The 24,345-nt window shown below is 42.1% G+C and overlaps 1 protein-coding gene across 2 annotated transcripts in view; it reads right to left on the bottom strand.

Annotated features, from left to right (window-relative positions):
• BCL2L13 (BCL2 like 13) overlaps positions 1 to 23,990 on the bottom strand; it is a 37,765-nt gene extending 13,775 nt beyond the window's left edge. The window contains exons 1-6 of one of the 2 annotated variants that reach the window (XM_027905543.1): positions 23,954 to 23,990; positions 18,531 to 18,722; positions 10,438 to 10,548; positions 9,343 to 9,499; positions 6,143 to 6,212; positions 887 to 1,030 (exon numbers count right to left, since the gene is read on the bottom strand). In XM_027905543.1, the coding sequence (XP_027761344.1) occupies positions 887 to 1,030; positions 6,143 to 6,212; positions 9,343 to 9,499; positions 10,438 to 10,548; positions 18,531 to 18,654 (606 nt within the window). In that variant the 5' untranslated portion in view covers positions 18,655 to 18,722; positions 23,954 to 23,990. Of the gene's footprint in view, positions 1 to 886; positions 1,031 to 6,142; positions 6,213 to 9,342; positions 9,500 to 10,437; positions 10,549 to 18,530; positions 18,723 to 23,367; positions 23,385 to 23,953 lie in introns of those variants that run through there. The other variant, XM_027905552.1, reaches the window with a different exon arrangement.
• Positions 23,991 to 24,345: the final 355 nt, after the last annotated feature.

A 24,345-nucleotide genomic window follows, 5' to 3' on the forward strand; every position in this document is an offset into this window, starting at 1 on the left:
CAGTAATCTAAGGCTCAGCCTTCAAGATCCAGCTCCTGGGCTGTGAGCTGTCTCTCTGATGTATTTTTAAATGAAACCTTCTCAGCATGCCATGACTCAGGAACATTGGTTACCATGAATTAAAGATTTCTACAAGGAAAAACGAAGCACAAAGAAATCCTGATTGCTCATTCTACGCATGTTCCGACACAGCTATAAAGTCTAATATGCATGAGGTATTTTAACACCTATTATAGAAATAAATTAGTACCTACTGACGTTTCTGTATGAAGTGCTCTCCAACTACTTATCTGCTAAAAAAACCCTCTGAAATTTAAGAGGAGAAAAGAAAACATATACCACTCCCAGCAGTCACCAGGGCATTCTATTAAAAAGATGAGCCTCTCGGGCATGGTATCTCTTGCTAGGGGTGTTTGCTTCCACATGCAATGCTGCATGTATATTCACAGGAAAGCACATACAATCAAAAGGTCACCATGCAAATTAGCAACAAACCTTAACACACAGTGTATGAAATCTAATTGTTATCTGCCACCTAAGGACCTCTTCAATTGCAACAGCAATCCAGCAAACCAGGCATGCAAAGAACTGGAACAGATTGCCCGGGGAAATTGTGGAGTCCAATCACACAGGTCTTTAATGTCAACATCAGAAATGAATGGGCAAAAGTCAGTTCTGCCTTGGGGCAGAGAATTGACATAGATGACTGCCCAAGATCCCTTTCTGTTCCTGACCTCCTTCTTATTTTTTTGCTTTTCCTGAGTCATTCCCTCTCGCATCTGCTTACTTCTGGCAATCCCTCTTAGCTTTTACTCCTGGTCAGACTCGTATCACACTTAGAAATAAGCACTGAACAAAGTATGAAAATGAAACGTGGTCTTCTTACCCATCCTCCCTGTTGAATGATATAGTCTGCAGAATAGTCTTCTAGATATGTCACCCCGAAGTTCACAAGGGCACTCAGTGGTTCCTGGCCCCGTCTGGTTAACTCCATCAGAAACTGTTGTAACAGAACCAGGGGCACCAAGACCTTCAAAAAACAAGAATTGTGAATAAATCCAGAAAGCATCAGCAATGCCACTGTAGCTAGAACAGAATTCACGTGGTCAACTGAAAAGGTCTGCGTCCAAAGATACCAGGGACTTCATTTCAGACATTTCAATACACTTCATTTCTGTGAAGACACAAGGCAGACAAGCAATACAAGGCACTAAAAAAGAAGCACTCAATTTGATATGCAAAATAACACAGCTTAACTAGAGAATTTCACAGGACAGGACTGCAGTGCTGCCTTAAGCCCCATTTTTTTCCCAAGAGAGAATTCAGGTAGAAAAGCAGAAGAGGTCCAGAACTTTCTATTCCAGAAATGGAAAGATGCAACATAGCTTGAAGGGATATGCATCCAAATTGTATTTAAGCAGAAAACTCACACAAATTCTTGAATAGATATTCTGCACTTCTCTTTAGAAGTTCATGCTTGACCTTCGGACGAGACAGAAACAAACACCTCCTCCCAGCAGCAAAACATCACAGACATGTTTAGAATGACATAAACCCTCTCCATGTCAAACTATGACAAATTTAACACACAGATTTTGCTCCCTCATTTCCCACTCCCATTCCTCTTTAGAAACCTTTTGTCTTTAATTGAATGCTCAGCCTCAAACCAAACTGCTCTGGAAGATGAAAGACTGTGAACCCACCTCCTTCATATTATACAGTTCCAGCCACCTCCTTCTGAAATTATGTTTCTGTTTGCCTAAACAACAAGCAGCTGAACTTTTAAACTCTAAATTTATTCTCCTAGAGCACCCAAGTGGCCCTCTGGGCAAAGTTTATACGCAGCACTTCGCCAAGGTCAGGAAACTGGCATGAACTGAAGTCACGAGAATCTGAAAAAGCACTTTTATGATGTGAGAGAAAAATATTTGTCAGTTTTACCACCCCTCGTTTGTGACAACTGCACCGCACATCCATTCACTGTGCAGACAGGAATGCCGTTCCCCAGCTGCACGAGGGAGATGCAGGCTTTCCTACTGCTCATACCCACCTCCTAATGCCTCCTTCCTTTTCCAGTCTCTTCCCCCTTCAGCCTGGCTTTCTTTGCTGGAAATACTATTACTATCCCTGAAATCACACCTTAGGATGCAAAGCTGGAGGGAGACGAATAGGCAAAAAAAGTAGGCTGGGTTTGTGATCTGTACTTAATCCATGATGGTGTTTCACTGAGGTGCACTACTGAAACCAGACAGGACATAAAAAATGCCTGTTACCTGATAAATTTAAGATGTTCCAGCTGACTAACAAATGTGAGAGTCCAGCACTACGGCAGACAGGTTACAGAACTGTTCTGTGATGAACAGTTAACACTGGTAACTATCAACACTTCACTAGGAATGTCATGTTGCTTGAATTTTAAAAGCGAGATGGTGTCTGATTTTTAAAAGTCTGGGGTTTTTTGAGTTTCTTGCAATTGATCTCAACTCAGAGGCAGAAGAGGTGCAAGCTCACAGTGCACAAACATAAGGAGCCAGTCAAGGTGAGATGTCAGAAGAAACTTCAATCTTTTTGGATCCAAAAAAAAAAGCCTGTTGTCAAGGGCAGGCATCTTTCAGAGGCTTTGGGCACACCCACATAACTCTACAAGAGCATGAACACTGAGATCTCAAAATATTTGACATTTACTGTAAGCTGAAGGCAAGAGAAACAAAGGCAAAAAGAGGCTCCTTGGGAGACAAAGGGAGCTCAAACACTGGCATACTGAACATGACTTGCCTTCTTCCTCTGCCAACTTCAATGCCTAATCCATCCATTCCTCCCAAATTCAGTAAGTCTGTGCAAGCCTCAGGACTGAGGGACCAAACTCAAACTCTAATACCAGTCCCACACAGACCAACAAACACCACCTGGTTTTCCCTTCCTTGTGAATGCACTGCCACTTCTACCTTTGAGACCAGGAGGAACTGGAGCAGGTTTGCACGACACTGTCCCTAAAATTCATGAAAGAAATTACCTACACAGCACTTCCATAGAGGTTAATGACAGCTTTCTGTACGTAAAAGTAGCTGTGAGAATGGTGATGAGGTTTAACTAGACCAAAGTAAAAATACAGCCTTTGAAATTCAAAGCAACGGCAATTCCCTCCACCAGGATGCCAGGGAAGGAATGCTGAGGGCTATTTATATCATGACTGAAGGAAAGCACACACAGAAAAGAGCTGGCAGGAGAAAACTTCTAGGGAATCATTAAAAAAACACTTTACTATCAGAAGATTGTGTAAATGGAAGATTTGTGTCAACGGTACCATTCCAATCCCATAGTTCAGTGTTACAAATTCAAATGTATGCCAAAAAAATTATTACAAAGAAAGTTCAGAAACTTTCAAGCAGCTGTATCTAAAATGATTGCAGCTCTGTGTACCTTTTGACTATTTCAACATGAAATTCACCTCATTCTTCATTATTTCTTACATTTTTTTGTTGTATTATTATTTGGCCCTGTTAATAGCAAGAATGGGGCACTAAGATGACTGCTAACCTACTCACCACTTCCACTGGCTCTCCATAACAGCATTTGTTATCCTTCCATACGATGCACAATAGTGGGACTATGCATTTTGGAGCATGTATATAATATTCAGTTTTAAGCAAAAAGCATAAAAACTTAGCAGTGGAGTACTTCAATTTTTTAAATTATATTTATTACAAAATATAATTTGCCCTGTTTTAGGTGGCTTTGGTTTTGTTTTATTTTAATGAGAGCCTTACTTCAAATAGAAGGTGAAGACTATTTTTCTTTACAGAATCCAACATCATGCCTATTATTTTCACACCATAATTTCTGAGAAATACACAGAAAAAATTATTTTCCTGATTTATTTTTCTGAGAGCCAGCACTTCTAGTGTCTGTGGATAAATTTTACTTCTGTGGGATGTCAGTGGAAGAACTGATCATCTTATGTATTAGCTCACCCTGCAGTATTTCCTCATTCAGATAGGTATTCATGTTTTAGTAACTGCAACCATCCCTTTACACCCCATGTGCCAGTCAATTAACCAAATCCACTCAGGAGTTCAAACATACCACTGCACTTTGGAAAATATCCGTATTTTTAAAGGGAAAAAAAAATAACAGCTATATTTTCCAAGTGTCCTCCTTCTGCTCACACTTGGATGATGAATATTCTTTGGAAGCTGGTATGACTAAACATGACACCTCCCCAATTTCAGACCATCAGCTACTGCCACAGCTCCTGTGCATCTTCAATTTCTGCTCCATCCAAGAAACTGTAGGATACAGGGAGTGCTTTGTTACTCTGTTCTGCCAGGCCAGCTAGATGTGTTTTCTTATTATTCAGTCATAAAAGGGAGGAAGCTCCAGTTCTCCCAAACATACATCCTCCAGATTTTCACAAACTGGAGGCCAGCACAGCCTCATTTTGCTGCTATGTGCCTGCTAATTAGACCTAACACTATCTCTATTTATAGCTGCTTCTTAAAATTATTTTTTTAACAGCTTCTTTACAGTGAAAATTAAGCTGGGCTGAGATGGGAGGAAAGATATCTAGATCTCTTATGTTACAAAATACAATTCTGATTAAGACGATAAAGGAATTTAGAAGGAAATGAAAGCAACATAAATGTATTCCACCTCCTCAAAACAAGTATTATTAAAGGAACTGCTGGGCATTCCTGAAGCATCAAGCTACCACGAAAACAATACAAACAGATGCTGTGCTAGTCTACAAAATTTCCATTCTGGTTTGCTTCTGGACTGTAAGTTTTGTAGCAACAAATGTCACAGGCAAGCAAAGCTGATGGCAACCACAAGGTGACGGGGACCAAAATCCACCACCCCCAGGGACTGCACGAGCGCAGCAGCAACGGAGGCTGAATCATAAATCCCCCAAAACAGCCAATCCATCTCCCCACGGTTGTATCTTCAAGAGGTGGGTTCCAAAGGCAGACTGAGAGGCACCAGGACGTCGACAAGCCCCATCCACCCCCTCCCTTGCCAGCTGAGCCACAATGACTGGTTTTATGCTGGCTTTTAGTTTTCACCAACTGAAAAGTAAAATGTGCTAGCTTAAGCCACCTTCCTGATAATCAGATTTCATGGCTGTTTAAACTAAAATGCTGTGAATCACAAGATGACAAATTGAAAGAGCACACACATAAAGCAATTATAATTGCTGGAGCCATGGGCAGTAACTTGTCATGCAATGTTTAAACAAACTGCTTTACAAGTGCCCACACCCTTGGTTAGTTTCTGAAGTAAGCAGGGAAATCTAGTCAAGGAAAAGTATTTCTGGAAAAAAAAAATATAAAGAGGGGAAAAGATTTCTTGTCCTATTTAAAATTTAAGACTAAATTTTAACGTTCAAATTGTGATTAAATTTGCAAATAGTTATTTAATTTCATTTTTTTTCTGACGCCCACTGAACCCATCAGAGAACAATTAAGGAGATGAATTTGAATGCTTAATGAAAGATGAATCTGGGAAGAGTAATTCTACTCATTCTACATTAAAAGTATTATAAAGATAGTTCATTTAGAGATTTGCATTTTGTTTTACAAAGAAGGTTCAGTTCATTTACAGATTTGCATATTGCTTTAAAAGGAAGTTTTGAATCATTTGAGACAACTCTGGAACCCAGGTAGGCACACTATGCTTACGTTTTCTGAACAATTTCAATATCATGAAGATACTGTCAATTTTCATTTTCACCATGTTCAGCACTGGTTTTTACATGTATTTTAAACCTGACATGGGAACAGAAGAACAGTAGAGAAGTATTATAAAAACATCTGTATTCATTACAAAATGGCTACGGAAATAAACATCTCTTGGGAATTTGAAAATGTTTAATGGTTATGAAAAAATAAAGTCAAGCAACATCTCTAGCTTTTCAGTTTACTATAATAGAGGAAGGTGGACCTAATACTTATGTTCTATAACTTCTGACTTTATCTGAAAACTACTCAGTATGTGCACGTTCTGAGAGTGCAATTTATTTCACACTAAAACCCAGTGGGTTCTTTCTATTCTTGGCCCTCTGCGAAGCACAGCTGTACCTCTTAAAACCATTATGGACATCAAATAGACATGAGACATATCCAAGCTAAAGTCACGTATCTGGTACCTTGTTCCACCCACTGGCATGAGCGGCTGCCTCTTGTGTGCGCTCTCGATATTCTTGATATGTCACCGGCCTGCAGAAGTTAAACCAACACTGAAAGTTATAAAAGGAAACAAAAGAACAAGAATAAAAAATAAAATTCTCAGTTGCCAGAGAACAAAACATTTTCACATGCATCTCAGCAAATAATTTTCCCGACCTAACTAATGGCATGTTTCAGTACATAAAACACCAGCACCAGCCAGCGTCAGGAAGGCATCGCCTTCTCCCAGTTACACGATTTCTTTTACCTGGTTAAGTGAATTTCGTAACAATTTGATACTCTACAACTTAAAAGACATTAGATAAGTAGGCTCTCTGATATGCTACAAAATTTCTAAGCTCTTGCATGTAATTTTTTTATAATCTAAGACTCTAAAGATAGAAAATTCCACTAAGAAATTCATAGGTGAGCTAGAGGCCAATGCAGACTAAAAATTTTATAAACAAGATGGGCTATAAACCAACACAGACTGCTTGGCTGCATTAACATTATGTTAGAGTTAGAACCTTTATTTGCAAAAAACAGCACTTTTGATCATAAAAAACCCCTTCATATTTCAGTAGATACCTCTATTCTAGATTTATCGCCTCTCTATTTCACTGAATTGGGATAATGAAATCCCACTCTTCCATATTCTTTCCTCCAAGATCATACAGCATCTGATATAGAGTCAGTGACAATAAAGGCTTTCTGACAAGTGATGCACTGCTTCAAAAGCAGCTTCCCCGAGCCAGATAATTACAAAAGGCAGGTTTAGACTTTGGTTTAAGAGAAGTAAGTTTTTAACTGGCATTGGACAAGAAAATTCCTTATTGAATCTGCCATGATCTAACAGCCTGCTGAACCCTAACACTTGTTCATATGAGAGCAGGAAATCTAAGCAAAAAAAATATGTATTGCATCAAACAGCACTAGTGTAGCAAACGTGGGTAAAAGAACACAGTTAAAGCACAGTGGGGAAAACATAATTTGGGGTTTTCATTTTAAGTGCATTCTCTTAACTTCCTTGGTATGTTAGTTCTTTACAACACAAATCCAGATCAATCAGTGGGATGAGAAGAGCAAGAACAGCTGCAGGAAGGATATTCTCAGGAGATTAAATAGTAACTCTACTTTGCCTTAGAAAAAGGCCACATAGTTTCAGGGGCATTTCAGACTTTATATGTATGCCTGTACCTACATAAAGAAAAAATAATTACATAGAATGCAAACATCTTCCCAGAGAAAACATAAGAAGCCTAAAACATCAGGTTAACAACAAGCCAGAACCACTTAATTTTCAAAGACCTCCTTTCAGGAACTTTCCAAAAAGAATCAACCTAGAGTGCACCACTTATGACCTCTCAATGTCAGTCAGTCAGCCAACTATCTATAACTTTGAAGGCACTTAAAATGCTGTTATTTCAATGTAACATTTTGGACACAGAAAAAGGACGGGCTGCATGACTTCCTGCTAATTTTCCATCTTATTGGCAGTCTGGTTTCCCAGTGTGTTAGTGAGGTATTTTTCAGAACCTCAGCTCTTCAGAAGACAGTAAGTGCAAGTTTTTAAGGCCACGTGGGACTAATGCCTGGCTTGTAAAGGCAGATTAGCTGCTGCCATTTCTAGAGGAACACACTGGCCTATCTTTTGCCTCTTAAGACAGAGTCCACTTCTCCCTTGGATGACTCATGGAAAAAGAGACAACCATGGTACCTTTGGTGTGAACTTCAGATTGGGGTCACAAAATCACAGGAAGGTTTGGGTTGGAAGGAACCTCTAAAGATCAATGGCAGGGACATCTTTCACTACGTCAGGCTGCTCAAAGCCCCATCCTACTGACTTTGAACAGTCAGTTTTAAATTATATTGGTCATAAAACGTCAACCCCTAATTGTCGATTAAGGAGCTAGTTAAGGAATATATGGGCTAATTAAGGAATCACAGAATGGCTGAAGCGGGAAGAGACCTCTGGAGGACATCCTGTCCAACCTCCTTGCTCTGTCAGGGTCTCCTACTGCACACTGCCCAGGACAGCTTCTGAGTATCTCCAAGTATGGAGACTCCACAACCCCTCTGGGCAACCTGTGCCAGTGCTCAGTCACCTTCACAGTAAAAGGGTGTTTCCTTTGTGTTGATGGAATGAATTCAAAATTTGTACCGTCTGCTTAAAGGATTACCTACATGAGGGCAGAGATGCCTCTCCAATGTATCCATGGAAGACTTAAGGCCCATGCAACAAAGTTTACACCAGGTGCTGATTTCTAGGCTTCCAATACCTTTTTGTTCTAACAGTTCACAACTGTAGCTGTTCCAACAGCTACACAAACTCTTACAAGAAGCAGCGCTGGAGATTCTCAGCCTCTTTTGAGCACATTATTTTAACCAATCCACAAAACACAGGCTCAGAGAGCTGTTTGCTAATGTTGCCTTCACAACTGCGTTTAAAATAACCATCCCTAAAGCAGCACCTTCCAACTCCAGCTCTCTACAAACACATTTTGGAGGTCACTCGGAAAAGCCTCAAGTAGTTCATGTGGATCCATTAAATCCAGGCTGGTGATTTACAAAAGAAAACCAAGCAACCACAACAATTTTACCCGTTTTCAAAAGACATTAATCAAGATACTAGCATGCCAAGTGCAATGTGCTATTTAAACAACCGGCTTAAACTGGCAGCACAGCTCTGAAGGCACCAAGGTTAGTGCTGGGGCCACATCTGCTCCAGATGTGCACCTGAGGGGTGGTCACAAAGTTTTTAACCACCATCCTTTCAGGCAAACTCTCCCACTCATCAGGAGCCGGACTACAAACCAACCCTCAGCTCCACCCTTAACTATAAGGTAAAAGAAGTTAATCTGGCTGCAGCCCAGATTCATTAAACTAATTGGCAATGGCAGTGGCAGCTGCCAGTTTCACCAGCAACTCAAACTGCCTGAATCAGCCTCAGAAGTTCAATGAAATAAGCTTAGAAAGATTTTTGGAACTTACATTATTGTAAAAGCCAAATACCACAAAGAAGTATTTGCACGTTACAACACCAAAAAACCCCCAGCCAAATAAAGGAACATTGAAAAAGAAAGAAATGCAAGATAAGATGCAGTTCCCTCTTCAGCATTTCAACAGCAGTCACACCGCAAAAGGAAACACCTTCCCTTTGGAAAAACAAATGGAAACTCACTTGCTAAGCAAGGTCTGTAGTGCTTTGTGCAGGTGTTCCTTCAACTCCTGGGACACTTTCTCCCCCAGATGAGCCAGGCAGTCTTCTATGGAGCTCTCTGGATTGGCAGGGCTGAACACTGGGGAAGTGTGGCAGTCAAATCCTGTAGTGGTAAATGCTGAGAGAGAAAAGTATACAAAATAAAATAGATTCCTAAAAGACCATCAACAGTCTCGGGTTTCTTATCCCAGCAGTTAACACAGTTTACAGGAGGGATGAAGAAATCACAGCTCTGTAGTCAAAGCATGTTATGAACAAATTGCAGTAAAACAACGTCCAAATACATTCTGAAAATGGTACTTACAAGCCAGAGATGGCTTTGAGCTACATTTCCCCTCCAGCTCTTATTTCACAACTGCATCCCAGCCAGTAACTTTGCTGAATGTGCAGCTATTCTCAATTTTAAGCTGATGCCAACCCTGATGGAGCAGCAAGGGAGCCTCTTTTCTGTGCTAGAATTTGCCCACACATGGACATCTCTGCAGCAGTACTAGAGTATCATTTTTAAAAATATTATTTTGTTCATATAACCTTTTTCTTCTCCATTTAAAACTTCAAAGAAAGCTCTCTTTGAACGAACTGAGAGTCTTTCTACCTCAGATTTCCAAATTGCCATACACATGCAAAGCAAAGATTGTTTTCAAATCATCCCTCACGGGGAATCCTATAAAAGCCACATCTACACATCAAAGCATGTCAGAATAAATAAGCCTGATGTTTAAGAAATCTGATGGCTTAAGTCCACACTCCTTGGGATATTGGCTGCTGAGGACTTCTGCCATCAGCTGCAGCAGCGTAAGGGCTGTTTACTTTTCATTATTTATAGTAGCCTATCAAATGTCATCCAGTTCTTTGCTTTGGCTGGGCTCCACCACTCCAAATGGTGGTGTTTAAGTATTTTACTTCACGTGACAACGTGTAGAAATCTTGTGGGGGGAGGAGGGTAAAGAGATTCAGTGCATTCAAAAATCTCTTTAACTGGAGTACCTGTTACAAATTAACCACCATTACAGTGCATAGAGATTACGGATTGAAACGGGAAAACCTGAAGAGCACCTTCCAAGATTTCTTCATCGAGACGTTTTAGCTCCTCCTCGATTTCTACTTTAATCTTCTCTAAAGCCTCTTTCTCCAGAGCATGTTGGGCCATAAGCTGTTGTTGAGTCCCTAGAAGAAACCAGAGAAATCATTCAAATGTTTCAATTCAACATTTCAAAATGGAACATGATACTGAAATATTAAATATTAAGGAATTCAGGGTGACAGTTCTGTATCAGTGTGACAAGTGATACAGTGACAAGTATAATTCCATAAGGGGACTTATTACATGAACCTAGGAACACATAAACTTCCAGGCCTATTCAAGACAGAACAGGTGCTTTAAATACTAAAAACAAAAAATAGAATTATAAAGTTACAAACAGAATATATAATAGCTTTGAAAACCAGCTTATCTTAAATTTAAGACCAAAACCAAACCAAGGCACACAAACAAGCTGCCATTAAACCGAATACAGTCATTATCAAACTACACCAAAACAAAGCAGACTGGCACAAGCTTGATTTTTACTAGCAAAATCAAAAATTTATGTTGACGTCTGCAAAATCTACCAAAATACTCAGAGCAAATGCGCAGTGACATCAATGAACAGTCCTGAAATCTGTGAACTGTGCATCATTTCCCTGGTCATGAGGATCTACAGGCCACACCGAAGTAACTGGAGACTGGGTTCACAAGTAAGACTAAGGGCAAAGGACTCCACAATTGTCAGCTGTTTGTCAATTCTCGTCTCCTGATTGAGAAATTTAGGAATTTGAAACGGCTGCCTATCCCCACAAGTACACATGCCGTGGTTTGGGATCATGAATATATATCCCATGTGCTGACTCCGGATATTTGGTCACAAAAAGTTGTTTCAGGCACCTCAACCATCTTAATCATTATGCTGAACCAAAACAGACACACAAAACTGTCTCCAAACAATCCAAGGTATTTATGACATTTGAATCTTTAAGCAACTGCCCGCTGAATGTCAGCCTTTCAATATAAGACGTAATGGCAAGGTAACTACTCAAGTATCTTTTGTGGGACAGGTACTAATGCAAAGATCAGATGTCTGGGACAGAGCTCTTGCTATTTAGCTGCATTTTCTTTGGGTTTGCTCATCTTTATTTCTTCCATCAGCTTTCAAGCACCTCTTCAAATCCCATTTTTAAGGTACACACAAGAACTGTTCCATTAACTGCTCTCTTATTTTCTCCAAACTTCACTGAACCAACAGCCCATCACTGACATTTTCTTCTTCTTTTCATTTCATTCCTTAAAATGTCCTAGTTAAGAGATAAAATGGGTCTCTGTTATATCTAAAGGAATATCAAAGTGAATTTTGTATCAACTTACTCTTGAAATAAATAAATAAACAAATGAAATTGTCAACAAAACTTTCCTTTGCTTAGTAACCCCCCTTCCAGCCATTTCCTTCCCTAAGTTTTGGGTCAGTTATCAGTCCTCATTAGCCCTGCACTCTGTTACTTTTAACAGTATCAGTGACTGGGTTACCCAAAACACACTTTCTTAGCTCTCTTACTTCTGAATGTTCCTCAGAATTCTTTTTTTGTGGACTTTATGTTCTCTCACACCCCTGATTTAAATACCACCTCCTGGCTGAGCTTCTGATAATGTTCCTCATGTCTAATCCCTGACAATCACCCTTTCTGCACCTACACCAACTGCTACAGCTTTCATATCCAAATCTTCAGGTAAGTCCTGTAACAGTCAGTGTGGCTTCCTGGCACACCCTTCTTCATTCCTGTTTTGAAGACACTAAATCATAATTTGGTGGTCTTATGAACGACTGTTTTATGGCCCGTTTTCTTTGGTCTGTCTCTGTTTAAATTTTCTGGCACTCTCCTTAAGTGTTAATTGCTGTCCCTTTCCACAATGGACACATAATATCACTAATTTTCACACCAGAGTGTGTGAAAACCCTAAAAGCAGTTAACACACAAGCCACTGAATGTGTGTTAATGCTCACAGATTATCTGTGAGACAAAACCTTTCTAAACCAATGTGTGTTTAAGTCAGTGCACAATGTTTTTATTTATTTATGTGACCAGTCCAAAAGAACAAAGCACAGTCAGTTTAATTCCATTTTACTTAACCACACATGTGCAGAATAACTTTATTTAGCTTCTTAAATCCCTTCCCAAGCAGTCTCTCTTTGCCACTCCGAACCATAAATTCCTGAGAGGAGCAAACTGTTCCTCCTTTTGGTTATTGCCTTGTCAGTCCCTTCCAGTCGCCTCTTTGAGTCAAGTGCAACAAGTAGGTGCAAGTGCAAACTCCTCCTTGAACCTGCGCCTGCCCCTGTGCGTGGAAGGGACGAGGGTGTTCAGGAGAGTGCTGTTCCCACGGGACTGATGTGATGGTGATGGCACATGACAAGCTGTCATACTGGATAAGAAGTCACCCGGAAAGTGGAAGGAAGAGAAATTCCATTGCTGCCAGGGTACAAAAGAGCTGTTTAGATAATCAGCGCTGCAGTCCATGGTTTCCATCTCGTAACACCCACAGCTTTGCAGCAGCTGCTGATTCTGAGAGCACCTGACTGTTCAGTCATGCCAAAACATCAAAACCCTACCCCTCCCACACCAGTGACTTTGCACTGTTTATTCCCTCGATTATGAATGGACTTCAGGTTTCCACAGCTCCTGTACCACCAAAAATTGCACACGGTGTTGGAGAGCAGCACGTTCCAACAGCAAAGGTCCTAAGTGAGGGTACCTTTTTCTCCTTCAGACAACTTCCAAGTCTGCTTGCAAACAGATAGAATAAAACAGTAACAACAGTTTGTAGGAGATGAGAACGTATGTTCATCATTTAATGATGCAAATGGTCACTCCCTGTGGCTTGTAAGAGACACAAACACCCAGTGCTTTCCTGTGCTCAAGAAATGGCTTTGCCTCTTGTGAGCTTTGGATAAACCAGCCCTTCAAGGCTACTTCCCAACCCAGAGGCTCAACAAACCTCTGTTACACGGTCTTACACAACCAGCTTAGTGCATTCTACTTTATGTAATAAATGTTCCCCTTTGCACAACTATGTTCTTGTTAAGATTTTGGCTTTCAGGTACTTGGAGGTAACACAAAAAGTAGAGGAAACTGTGTTTTAGAAGTCCATCAAGCGCTGCATCACTGCCCATCAGACTATTAAATAAATGTAATATTTCAGTAAAACTCCACCGGTGAGGCCATTCCAGAAGTTTGGTAACAATGCAAGACTAACCCGTTCCCCAGGTTTGATCCCAGGAGGAGGAGGGGTGGGAAGTCATTCCTCAGAGCTGGAGAGTCTGCACATCTGAGCCTACAGTGCTTGTGGTAAATACTGCACCTAACAAGGGACAGCAGCAACTACAAGGGGAGATCTCTTTACAAACATATCAATCCTTTAATGAAAGGGTTCAGCTTATAAAAAAACTAAAATAGCCTAAAATATTAAGAACCAAAAAGAGACAAGACATTGCCAACTAGCAGGGGGGTTACAGCACTTCATACAGTGATTCCAAAATAGATAATAAATGGTTAAAAGAACATAATAATTGGATTGAAGTACTGTGGATAGCAGGCACCTCAGGGAAACTGAAAAACTGTCAAAACCTTGTTCACCTCTTGACTAATCTATGTCACCATGCAGTTGTGGCACTGATTATCAATCTTCCAGATGCTCTGTGTGTTAAAGGGATTAATCAAGATTTCGCATTCTGTCAAGAAAAGCACAGAAAAACTACTGTCCTTCACAACCTCTGTTATACCCACAGGCTCTTGGGATGGTGTCAAAACATGGGAAAGTACATTAAAAAAGAGGAATACACTAAAAGTCCCTCCTTGATGAAACACAAAGCAGTATTTATAATACAAATTCACTGAACCACAAAAACAAAGTACTTTGACTCACTTAAAAACCAAGTAGTACAAACAACTTCAGCAGATGGAAGCTTCTATAATGAGTGTAACTTCGGGGGGGGAAATGTAGAGATGTTTTCCAATACTTGATATTTCTTTTCTGTGTATGAACCAGTAGTTACAGGTATGACAAAGAGTTCTGCAAAAATACTAAAGCATCTCCCCACAACCTAATGAACAGATAACTGAGAGCTTCCACACCTTTTAAATGCATGTGCTCACTTGTTGCCTCAAACCACACAAACTTACACAGGTGACATCTTACTCTGTGTGTTTTATCAATTTATTTGAGCAACTGGTACTATCCGTCTACCTGAAAACCTACCAAAAAGTAACAGAATTTATTGCTAATGGACTTTGTTTTTAATAAACTGAAGAGGCTATTATGCAGAATCACTATTCTGCCAAAACTAACAGGAAAAAAATCCCTCAAACATTCCCCAGTTAAATTTGCTGGATTTTCTTCTGGAGGCACTGAAATCCATCGAAGAGAACTATAGAGCTGTAATGTTAAAAGTTTGGGTTGTCCAATAAAACCATCTTTTCTTCAAGAGTCTGGAATACCACAGATGGTTCTCTCTTCAGTCCCTGCACTGAAGAGATCTAAATAAAAATTTGGAAGTACTAATCAGGTGTTGACTTAGATTGGCCTTGTTCTCTTGAAGCTGAAAGTGATTTCAGTGCTGGTAATTGAGGCCATCTTTTTTGCAGCAAAATCAAGACCAACCAAGAGATCCAAAGGGAAACACGGGAGGTAATTTTCTGTGTAATTTGTCTGAATTTTCCATTCACTAAACAAAAACTCTCTGAAAACCATCAGTCTTGCAAAACATATCACGTCGGCAAAAAAATGAGAAGTTTTAACTTGAAACCTACCAAGCAACCTAAAGATTTAATCTTACCTGAGTTTTTGGAACAAAAAGTCATACATCAGAAAAAGAACTCTTTAGCAAGAAATGCAGGAAGGCAGAGGTTTGTGGCAGGTGATGGGAGGAGGAAAGGAAGGGGCAAAAGCATTTAATCTCTCCTATGAGTTCTGGCAGCGATAAACTTCCAACTCCTATTGACTAATTTTTTGGCCCATCAGACACACTCTTTGGTTTAACTGGACTGTTGAAACTTTGCTGAAATCAGGGAAACTGCTGTATAAGGAGACTCAAGAGCGGTAGAGAAATACTAACAACAACTTAAAAGTAAGTGTGGATTATTTCCTTATTTCCCACGTTCTGTACACATGCAATGGAAAGGCAGAAGATCCTGCAGCAGGTGACACAAGAAGGCTGTAATTAGGATCCTGCGTTGAACTGCCCTCTAGAGGAGTCCCTCACTCTCCCACACTGAGGGAGGCCAAAGAGGGTAAAACTACGAGGGCAAAGTAAAACTAGTCTTTCTGGACACTCCCATCATATTGTAACGTGGTTCAGAAAACAGAGCAAAAGTAAGGGCTCATTTGGATTTAAAAAGAATACACAAAGGAAAGTACCATAAACCAGAGTCAATGTCTCATTGAAACATGAAATAGAGAAGTGTTCTGCACCTGAGAAGGAAACAGGCCATAACCCAAATCACTGCTTCATTTTTTCCCATGACAGGTCTGACAGCACAGGAACCAAATTAAAGCAAAGTAAGATTAATCAACAGGTGCTTTTTACTGAAATCCTCTCAGTTCACAATTCAACCATGCAGAATAGAGAGACAACTAAGCAATGTTTTGAAGTGCCACAGAAATCAACAACAGGAGGAAGTTGGGATCATCAGACTGATGATGGTGCTTGAAAAACACACTGGCAAGCACGATGTAACGTCAAGCTGTTATCACCCTCCTGTGTCTTAGTTACCAAAACCCAGAAGTTTCCTCCTCATGACGGGATTTTAGACAACTGTCCATTTTCATTTACTGGCTCTCACGTTTCTCTTGCTCTTACCAGGTTCTCAGACCAGGCTGTAACACCCATCTGTGTCCCAGCAGTGCATTAGCAGGGCAGGAAATATCCATTATGGGTATTACTGCCCTCCTAGGGGAGGACACAGAGCACATGGAGCAGAGTACAGCAAGGAGGCATCAGCCACGTGCCAGACAACAAGGAGAAACAGACTGTATACAAACTGCTCAGCAGTCAGAGAAGATGGATACAGCACTTTTAGATAACCACAAGGCTGCTGCCACACGTACCCTGAGAGTGCAGTGAAACACTCTTTGTTTACAAGCAAGGAGAGAATAAGTAGGAGAAAGGATTTTTAAAGAGTAGGTGTCAGACAAATGAAAGCTGTTGGGTCATGGAAAGCAAAAAAGCACCAGGAAAAGTGACTTAGGACAGAATGAAACAAATCCTGACTTGGTTCAACACAGCCTGAAGTCCATCCAAGGCTTTACAAAACAGAGTGAGAAACAAGATGGCAAGTTAAAAGTAAGAGGAAATTATTTTATGCAGAGGCTTTGATCAGAAAGCAGTAAAAACACTGAAAGAGAGATCAAATTACAGTGAAAGATGACCAGGAGAGGAGACTTTGTGGGTGCTGTTTGGCATTGGGAATGAGGTGGGAAAATGTAGGAAGACTTCCTGTTTAAAAGGGAAGGTTTAAAGCAACAGGGATGAAAGAACAGTATCAATGATTGAGAGTATTTTATTAGCAAATCCAGCTGCAGGCTGCTGTCAGACAAGCTAACATATCTAAAGAATATCTGAAATATGGACTCAATTGTTATCTGCACTCAGGAGCTCTTACCTGAATACAAAATTTTTATTTAAGCATTTGTAGCTTCCTCTTTGGAAGGCTTTAATATTGCTCTTCAATTCAAATTAGAAGCTTAGAGGTTTCAGTAATGAGAATCAGTTTGAAGGGTTTCCCCTCAGCTTGCAAATATTTCAAAAGCTAACTACAGCGAAATTGTTTTTAAAAAGCTTTAAGACTAACAGTTTCCTTTCTGAATCTTGCATTTATAAGAACAAAGCAGACTCTTACACACTGAACCGTTACATGTACTCGATACATTTCCAGTTACAGCCCAGTTATAACTGGATGGGATATTCAGAATGAGACGTTATTGCTTAAACGTTGAAAAATTCCACATTTTTCAACAAGGGGTTTTATGAAACACCATCTTGGCACTAAGGTGCCTCTCCTTTCATGGACCACAGATCAAAGTGGAAGTAGCAGACATATCTTAAATATACTAAGATTAATTTTATGAATTAAATACACTAAAGTTAATTTTATGAATTATATATAATATAACCAGCATATCCTATAGGCTTTAGTGCCGAACTGAAAATCATTTCTGTCATAATATGATGCAATCTTTTTTTTCCAGGAATTTCTCATTTCATGACAGTTAAGTTCAATAAATGACACAGCAGGCATTCTTAAATGCTTGTTCAAAAAGAAATATTTTAAAGACTGTCTTTGTGTGGTTCAGGTATTTTTAATTCTTCTTTAATCAGAATAATCACTACTAATAAGTGAAACATCATTAAGAAGTGGCAAGTCACCCGAGCAATCTTGACAAACAACATTGTTTAAGTGCTTGACACCACAAAATAGAGAAAAGCTTTACTCCCCAGGCTTATGTGAAACACAAACTTTTTTTATTTTGCCTTCAATTTATTTATTTAACCTCTTTTGGTTAAATGTGTAACGCTTGGTTCTGGAAGAACCATCTGACTCCATGCAGTCCTTGACTTCTTATAAGTAAATAAATAAATAAATAGGTGCAGGATAGGCCACGTCTCAGCACTACCCCTGACTGACAACAACAGAAGCCTCAATGTAATAGGGCAAAACTATTTAGCACAGATTGCTCAAGCCACCGCTCAGCTGGTAAACACCACCTCGCCCCTGCCATCTTCTACTTGTGTCCCCAAAAAAGCAAGCATGGGCTCCAATTCAATGAAGGCAATATATATCCACCCCTCCTGGCCTGAAGGCAGCTGCTAAAACCACCTACTTGCTTCATAAACACCAGTCGGCCCTGAGGTAGCTCAGATTAAAACCAGTCATCTACATACAAACAGCTTTGTTTCCATCAACATCTCTTGTCTTTCAACCGAAATTTATTCCGTTTTCAGGGAATAAAACGAGGGCTGCATCCCACCAAACATCAGGCTCACGCTCCACCGACAGCCCAAGAGCTAACTGCAAGCAGAGCTGCCCGCGTAAATGGCACAGATGAAAATGCAGATGTTTACCTTGAGCTGGAGGAGGAGGAGGATGCTCCTGCGGCTTCTCCTGTGCCAAGAGCCCCAGGTAGCTGAGCACTACGTACTTGGTTTCATAGTGGAATCCTACAGGCACGGCAGTAGCGGACGCCATCGGGTTGGCGGGCAGGCGGCAGTGTCCTTGTGGGGCACGGCGGGAGCGCTCCGGGGAGCCCAGGGAGACTGTGAGGAAAGAGCAAAGGGTTTTCTTTGGTTGGTTCGTGAACTCATACATAACCAGGAATTATGTAACAATCCGGAAGCAGTATCCAGGTTTTTGCCCTGATATCCTATGCATTCTTATTTTAATAAGAACCATGCAGAGCAAACCCAAGGGTGCCCCAGCCCAAGCTCCCTGCCAGCAGTGGCACTTGTCCCTCCTGCCTGGTACACAACTCTCACCTGAAAGCAAATGGAACAGTCCCTCACCACACATCCTCCTCCCAGCGCCTCAACCACATAAAGAGGCCTTGGCAGATTCTGAAGCCCTACTTAACTACAGTGTGAGGTAAAAAGACAGGTTGCAAGGAATCTCTCTTCCCCTAAGCCTGCTATGGATATTTCCCCAGTTCTCTGCCTTCTCAGGTTCACTGTTATGATGCTTAAAAGTCGTAATGCAGAAAAAGTGACCACAATTGCCTTGAATTCATTTTACTGCTCCAACAGCAACAGAAAACATATGGTCAACAGAGAAAATTCCACATTATTGTAGGGACTGGGAGAACAGATGGTTGTGTGTCCTGGATTTCTCACCCAGACATTAGTAAGTATAAACCAGAAAGCCACACCTAACAGCAACATCTGACCAAGAACCTCCTGTTTTACTCTCCTTTTTTGTTGTTTTTTTTCAAATATCCAAATAAGAAAGCAGGAAACACTACAGTGGAGAGAAATTAAAAACAGTCAGAAAGGACAAGGTAAAAAATAAAACCTCAGAAAACAAGATGAAGTGGAAAAAGGAGCCAAGCAACAGGTTGAAAGGATGTTTCAGATTAATCAACATGTTTTAGCTCTTTTTATTAAGTGAAGTCTGGATAACTACTTCCAACGTGCTATCAACTTGATGAATCAAACAGTAATTTTTAGTGTTTTATGATAAACTCTCAAAATTAAGTTCTCCACGACTTCAAAGAGTCATTTTCAAACAAGCAGTAGCCCATTCTTGGCCATCAGAATGAAAGTCCAAACGAAAGACGTGCAAAAATTTTCATACTACTGAAGAGACACTGAAAGAGCCGGACAATTCAAACAGTGTGAGCCTGCAGTTGCATTTAGAAGAAAAATTTAAATCAAGTTTAAAGTTGAAAGCAGTCAGAATGAGCAAAACGCTATATAAAGGGAACAGAAGTTGGACCATCTCAAGAGAGTCCTCGATTACGCTGGAAATGCCTTGAGACTAAGAGGGAGAACCAGGTTCCAAACCCAAAGCACAATCTGCAAATGATGCCTCGAGATTAAAAACAATAATAATAAACTGAGCAAGCAAAAGAAAAGCACTGGCCTGTCTAGCTACTCAAGATGTCTGGGCTAACTTCTAATCCCCCCTCCCTGAAGAGGAATTGGGATTATCAGCAATTGTACAGTGGTTACTGAGGATAAACAGAACTAGAACTGTGCTGTGGCATGGTTGCTGTGTGAGTAGGTAGCTTGGCAAAGAAAAATTTACCCATCAAACTAAAAGCTGCAAAAGGAAAAGAATTGGTGTAAAACTGGCTGTGTTCTTTCTTTAATCTTTAGAAACTCTAGTTTCTGAAACTCATTCAGTATTGAAAACAGAAAAGGACTCTTTCATAAAGACTATGGCAGCCCTGCCTCTTGCACCATGCCTTTGAAAATGCCTGAAAGCTTTTACCAGAAAGCTTCAGTTGTGTCTTTGCTGCAGTTTGAACCAAAGTAATTCTTCGTTTATGAAGCAAACAATGTTGAAACTTTAAGTCAACCCTCATCCCTTTCTCCTTGGAGCACTAATCCTACATTAATGTTGCCTCTTCCTTCCCAGAATGCTCTATGGGAACCATATCCTGCTTCAGAAAGGTAAGAAATCACAGCAGAGACAAAGCACAGCTTTTGCAAAATGCACAGTTATCCTTCAGCCACTTCCATAAATGGAGACTTTCATAAAAATAAGGAGATTTGGGAAAAAAATAACTGCTCTGAGGACTTTAGGATCCTTTAACAACAGATCTTCTCTTCAGACCAGATCCCCGTGCACAACCACCACATCACCAGGTGGGAAAGACGCCATCCACCAAAAAGCCAAAGCTCCTCAGCGCGTTTCAGTTCTGGTTTGTTCCGCACAGATCCACAGCCCTGGAATCAACGTGCTTCCCGCAATGCCTACAGAGTGCATGGCAGCCCTTCCAGACAACCTGAACTGATCTCTCCTGAAAGAATCAGCCTGACAGATGGTCCAGACACATCCAGAAACTACGCTGCAGATCAAAGAACAAATTTGGATGTACAACAAAGATTGTTTTTCAAGATATAATTCCATATCAGCGCAGAAAATGACAGAAAAAAAGTTGATGAAAACAAGCAGGAGATTCCAGAGCAGCACAGTGATCCATGTGCAGCAGGGAGGCCTACTTCACAAAAAGTTCAGCTTGCTTAGCTCAGCATCTCTGGAGGGAGGAGGGAAACAAAAGCAGAGAAGAGAAAGAGAGAATCAGACCACAGTGTATTTAAATAGTGGCTAAGGTTTCCCTGGGAAAAGAATGACAAAAACCAGCTTTGGATGAAAAAAATAATCCCTCTCGTCGATATACTTATACTGAGATGAGAAGGGAGGCTTAGGAACTTGAATGGGAGAAATCTTCAGCTTCACACAAAAGAATGCTGTAAGTGGAAATGTACTTCAGCATCCCTGGTTCTCCCTTGAGACAAGCCCACAGCACAGCAACTGAATTACTCACTTTGAATTGTGAATTCCTGGTTCTGTTTACAAAAAGAAATACAGAAATATTGACTCAGATACCGTAAATATCTCAGAAAAGGCCATTTTACAGGAATGAGTGGGATTGAAAAAGGACACACAGCTTGAGAGACCAGATCAGAGGAAGGAGAGCTTTCCACTAAAGGAGCAAAATGGAAGAGAGTCCAGATACACTTTAAGATAATAAGCTTGAACAGGAGATGCAACAGAGCAGAGGAAATAAGGTATTACACAGACTCCATAAGTCTCAGAGCAAGAGCTACAGGGTTACTTCTGGTTTAACAGGTTCACTGCAGGAATATTGCCCTGATCAAAATTATTGCCAATTGTTCCCTACAAAAAAATTCACCTTTCTCAGTTCCTGCAGCCTTGGGGGAACAGAAGGCTATACCTGCTGAAGCTTACTGAGCTTGTTACTCCTCCAGCCCTGCTGTCACTTGTTCCATGTGGGCTGAGCTGCTCAACCGACCTGAGAACAGGAGTTCCAGCCAGACTGACATTTCTTCATGCAATCTGTCACGTCCTAATCCACAGAAGAGTTATACATTGGATAACGGGCAAAGCAAGGCTACCAATGAATACAGCGAATATAATCCCCCAGTGATGAGGCTCTGCTGTGTTTCAGTCCCTGAAATATCTGCAAAAGGCCACTGTGCATCGAGCTTTCACTGTGCATCATTCAACCCCCAAAACGCACCACAACACTGCCCATGGGAACAGTTCAGCACTGCTACGGATCTGTCATGCATCTACTCAGCTGCTGCTGGTCTGAGACTTGCCCTTCTGCAGCCTCACAAAGTATTTTGCTGCGTGCTTATAAACAAAATAGTAGGTGATCACTGTCACTGTGCATTTCAGAAACAGCAACACTATCACAGACTGCCTTCTTGTTACAAACAGCAGCACCACCGCCCTTCGCTCCCACTGGAACACAGGATCAGTCTGGAGCTGGATGCATTTCCCACCTACAGCCCAGGTCACCAGGCCTCCCTTACCGGCTACAAACCAAATCACCCCAGACAGCTCTGGCAGAACACCTCCTGTGCTGCAGAATTATTTCAGAGCGTGAATGGCCTCAGCCAGAAGCAGTCACTCAAGCATGGACAGGCAATTTAGAGCGGTAACAAAACGGAGTTCAAATCATTTTCAGGGCAGCTTTACACCGGTATGCTCATGGTTTGGGTCATCCTCCTGATAGCAGTCTCTGCAACAGGCAACCCCTGTAAGTTCAGCTGCATCTGCAGCCTTAGGTTTACACCGTGCTCTTTACCAAAATGTACCGAAATTCAAGGAGTTGAAAAACCACACCCCGTATCAACAAGATGGAAAATATGCAAGTGCTCTGCAGCCTTACCAGAATGCTCCTGTAGGGATTTTGGATGAGACCTGCATGTGTGGACTAGTTCAACCATGCAGCAGTTTGCCTCTGAACACATTTCATGTAACAGGCAGGACTATCTAAGGCACTTGATCGTGATCAAATTGGGAGATAAAAATTCTTCAGAGTACTTTTCCAACAGTGTATGAGAGCATGACTAAGAGATTGTTTTTAATAAACTGAGAGTTCAAACATGTCAGTTCCTACTGGAAATGAATCGATATTGCATCCAGTGCTGATCCTCTGGTGGCACTTAATGGATAGAAATCCTGGAAAATACTATGGTCGTTTATCTGGGCAGTGGTTGTAGTCGACCTTACTGGGAAATATAATTACAGTATTCTAGGCAAATGGTGTGACTTCTCTTCTAAGAAGAGAAATAAAAAACTGTGTGAGTTACCCACTACAAAGGTCCTCGATCCTATCCAGCTTCAAACCACCTCACCTCAACATCAAACCGTGACAAACCTAGCTTTCACTAACAACCTTCCATTCACTTTCTGCCTGAACGTGCCTACTCGGATTTGAGAGCCCAGCAAAAACTCAGTTCCAAGTTTTCAGCAGCGCCAGAGCAGCGTGTGCCCCTCAGTTACTACGGCGATGAATGAGATATTTATACCCAGGCGGGCGGGCTCGGAGCCGCGATGAGTCACCGGCGGGGCCGTGCGGGACGCGCAGCCCGCGGCCCCTGCGGCGGGGGAGCCGCCGGCTCTGCTCCTCCGCCCCGGAGCTGCCGGCGGGGATCGGGGGGCTCCGGAGGGGCTCCCGCCGTGCCCGGGGGTGTTCCCGGTGGGATCGGGGGCCCCGGCGGGGGCGGGAGCGGCACCGCCCGCCAGGGGGCGCCTCCGTCGCCGGCGCGCGCCCCCCGCGGCTGGGGGGGGGGAAAGGGGGGGAAGGTCCGTGCGCGCGCCCGGCTCTAACCACCCCCCCCTCCTCCCCTCAGCCCCTCACGGGGCGGGGGCGCGCGCGGTGCCGCCGGTGCCCGCTCCCCCCACCCCCAAATACATAAATAAATAAATAAATGTAAATAAATAAATAAATAAATGTAAATAAATAAACAAATAGGCAGCGAGCCCGCCTGCTCCCACACCCCCCGTTCCTCACCTGCGGGCGCCGCGGGGAGGAGCAGGAGGAGGCGCGGCGGAGGTCGCTCCCGCCGGGGGCGGTGTGTGGTGTGTGTGGTGTGTGTGCCCGTGTGGGGTGAGGTGGGGAAGGGGGGGAGCGCGCGCGCGCGCTCGGCCGGTGCGCGCGGGCTCTGCCCTAATTTGCCGCCGCCGCCGCCATGATGGAGGGGGCGGGGGGGGTATGGAGGGGGGAGGAGCGCGCGCGGGGCGCGGCGCGGCGCGTGCCGCGCGTCACGGCTCGCGCCGCGTCACGGCAGGGCCCCGCCCCCGTCACGTGACTGCAGGTGGGGGGAGCGAACGGCGCTTGGAATCCCATGGACACCGGGAAAAAAGGTGGGTTTGGGAGATTCCTGCCGACCACTCCGCCTTTTA

Source organism: Empidonax traillii, unplaced genomic scaffold (genome assembly GCF_003031625.1).
Source record: "Empidonax traillii isolate 1590-97213 ecotype Southwest subspecies unplaced genomic scaffold, ASM303162v1 scaffold25:size3598162, whole genome shotgun sequence".
Taxonomy (NCBI): Eukaryota; Metazoa; Chordata; class Aves; order Passeriformes; family Tyrannidae; genus Empidonax; species Empidonax traillii.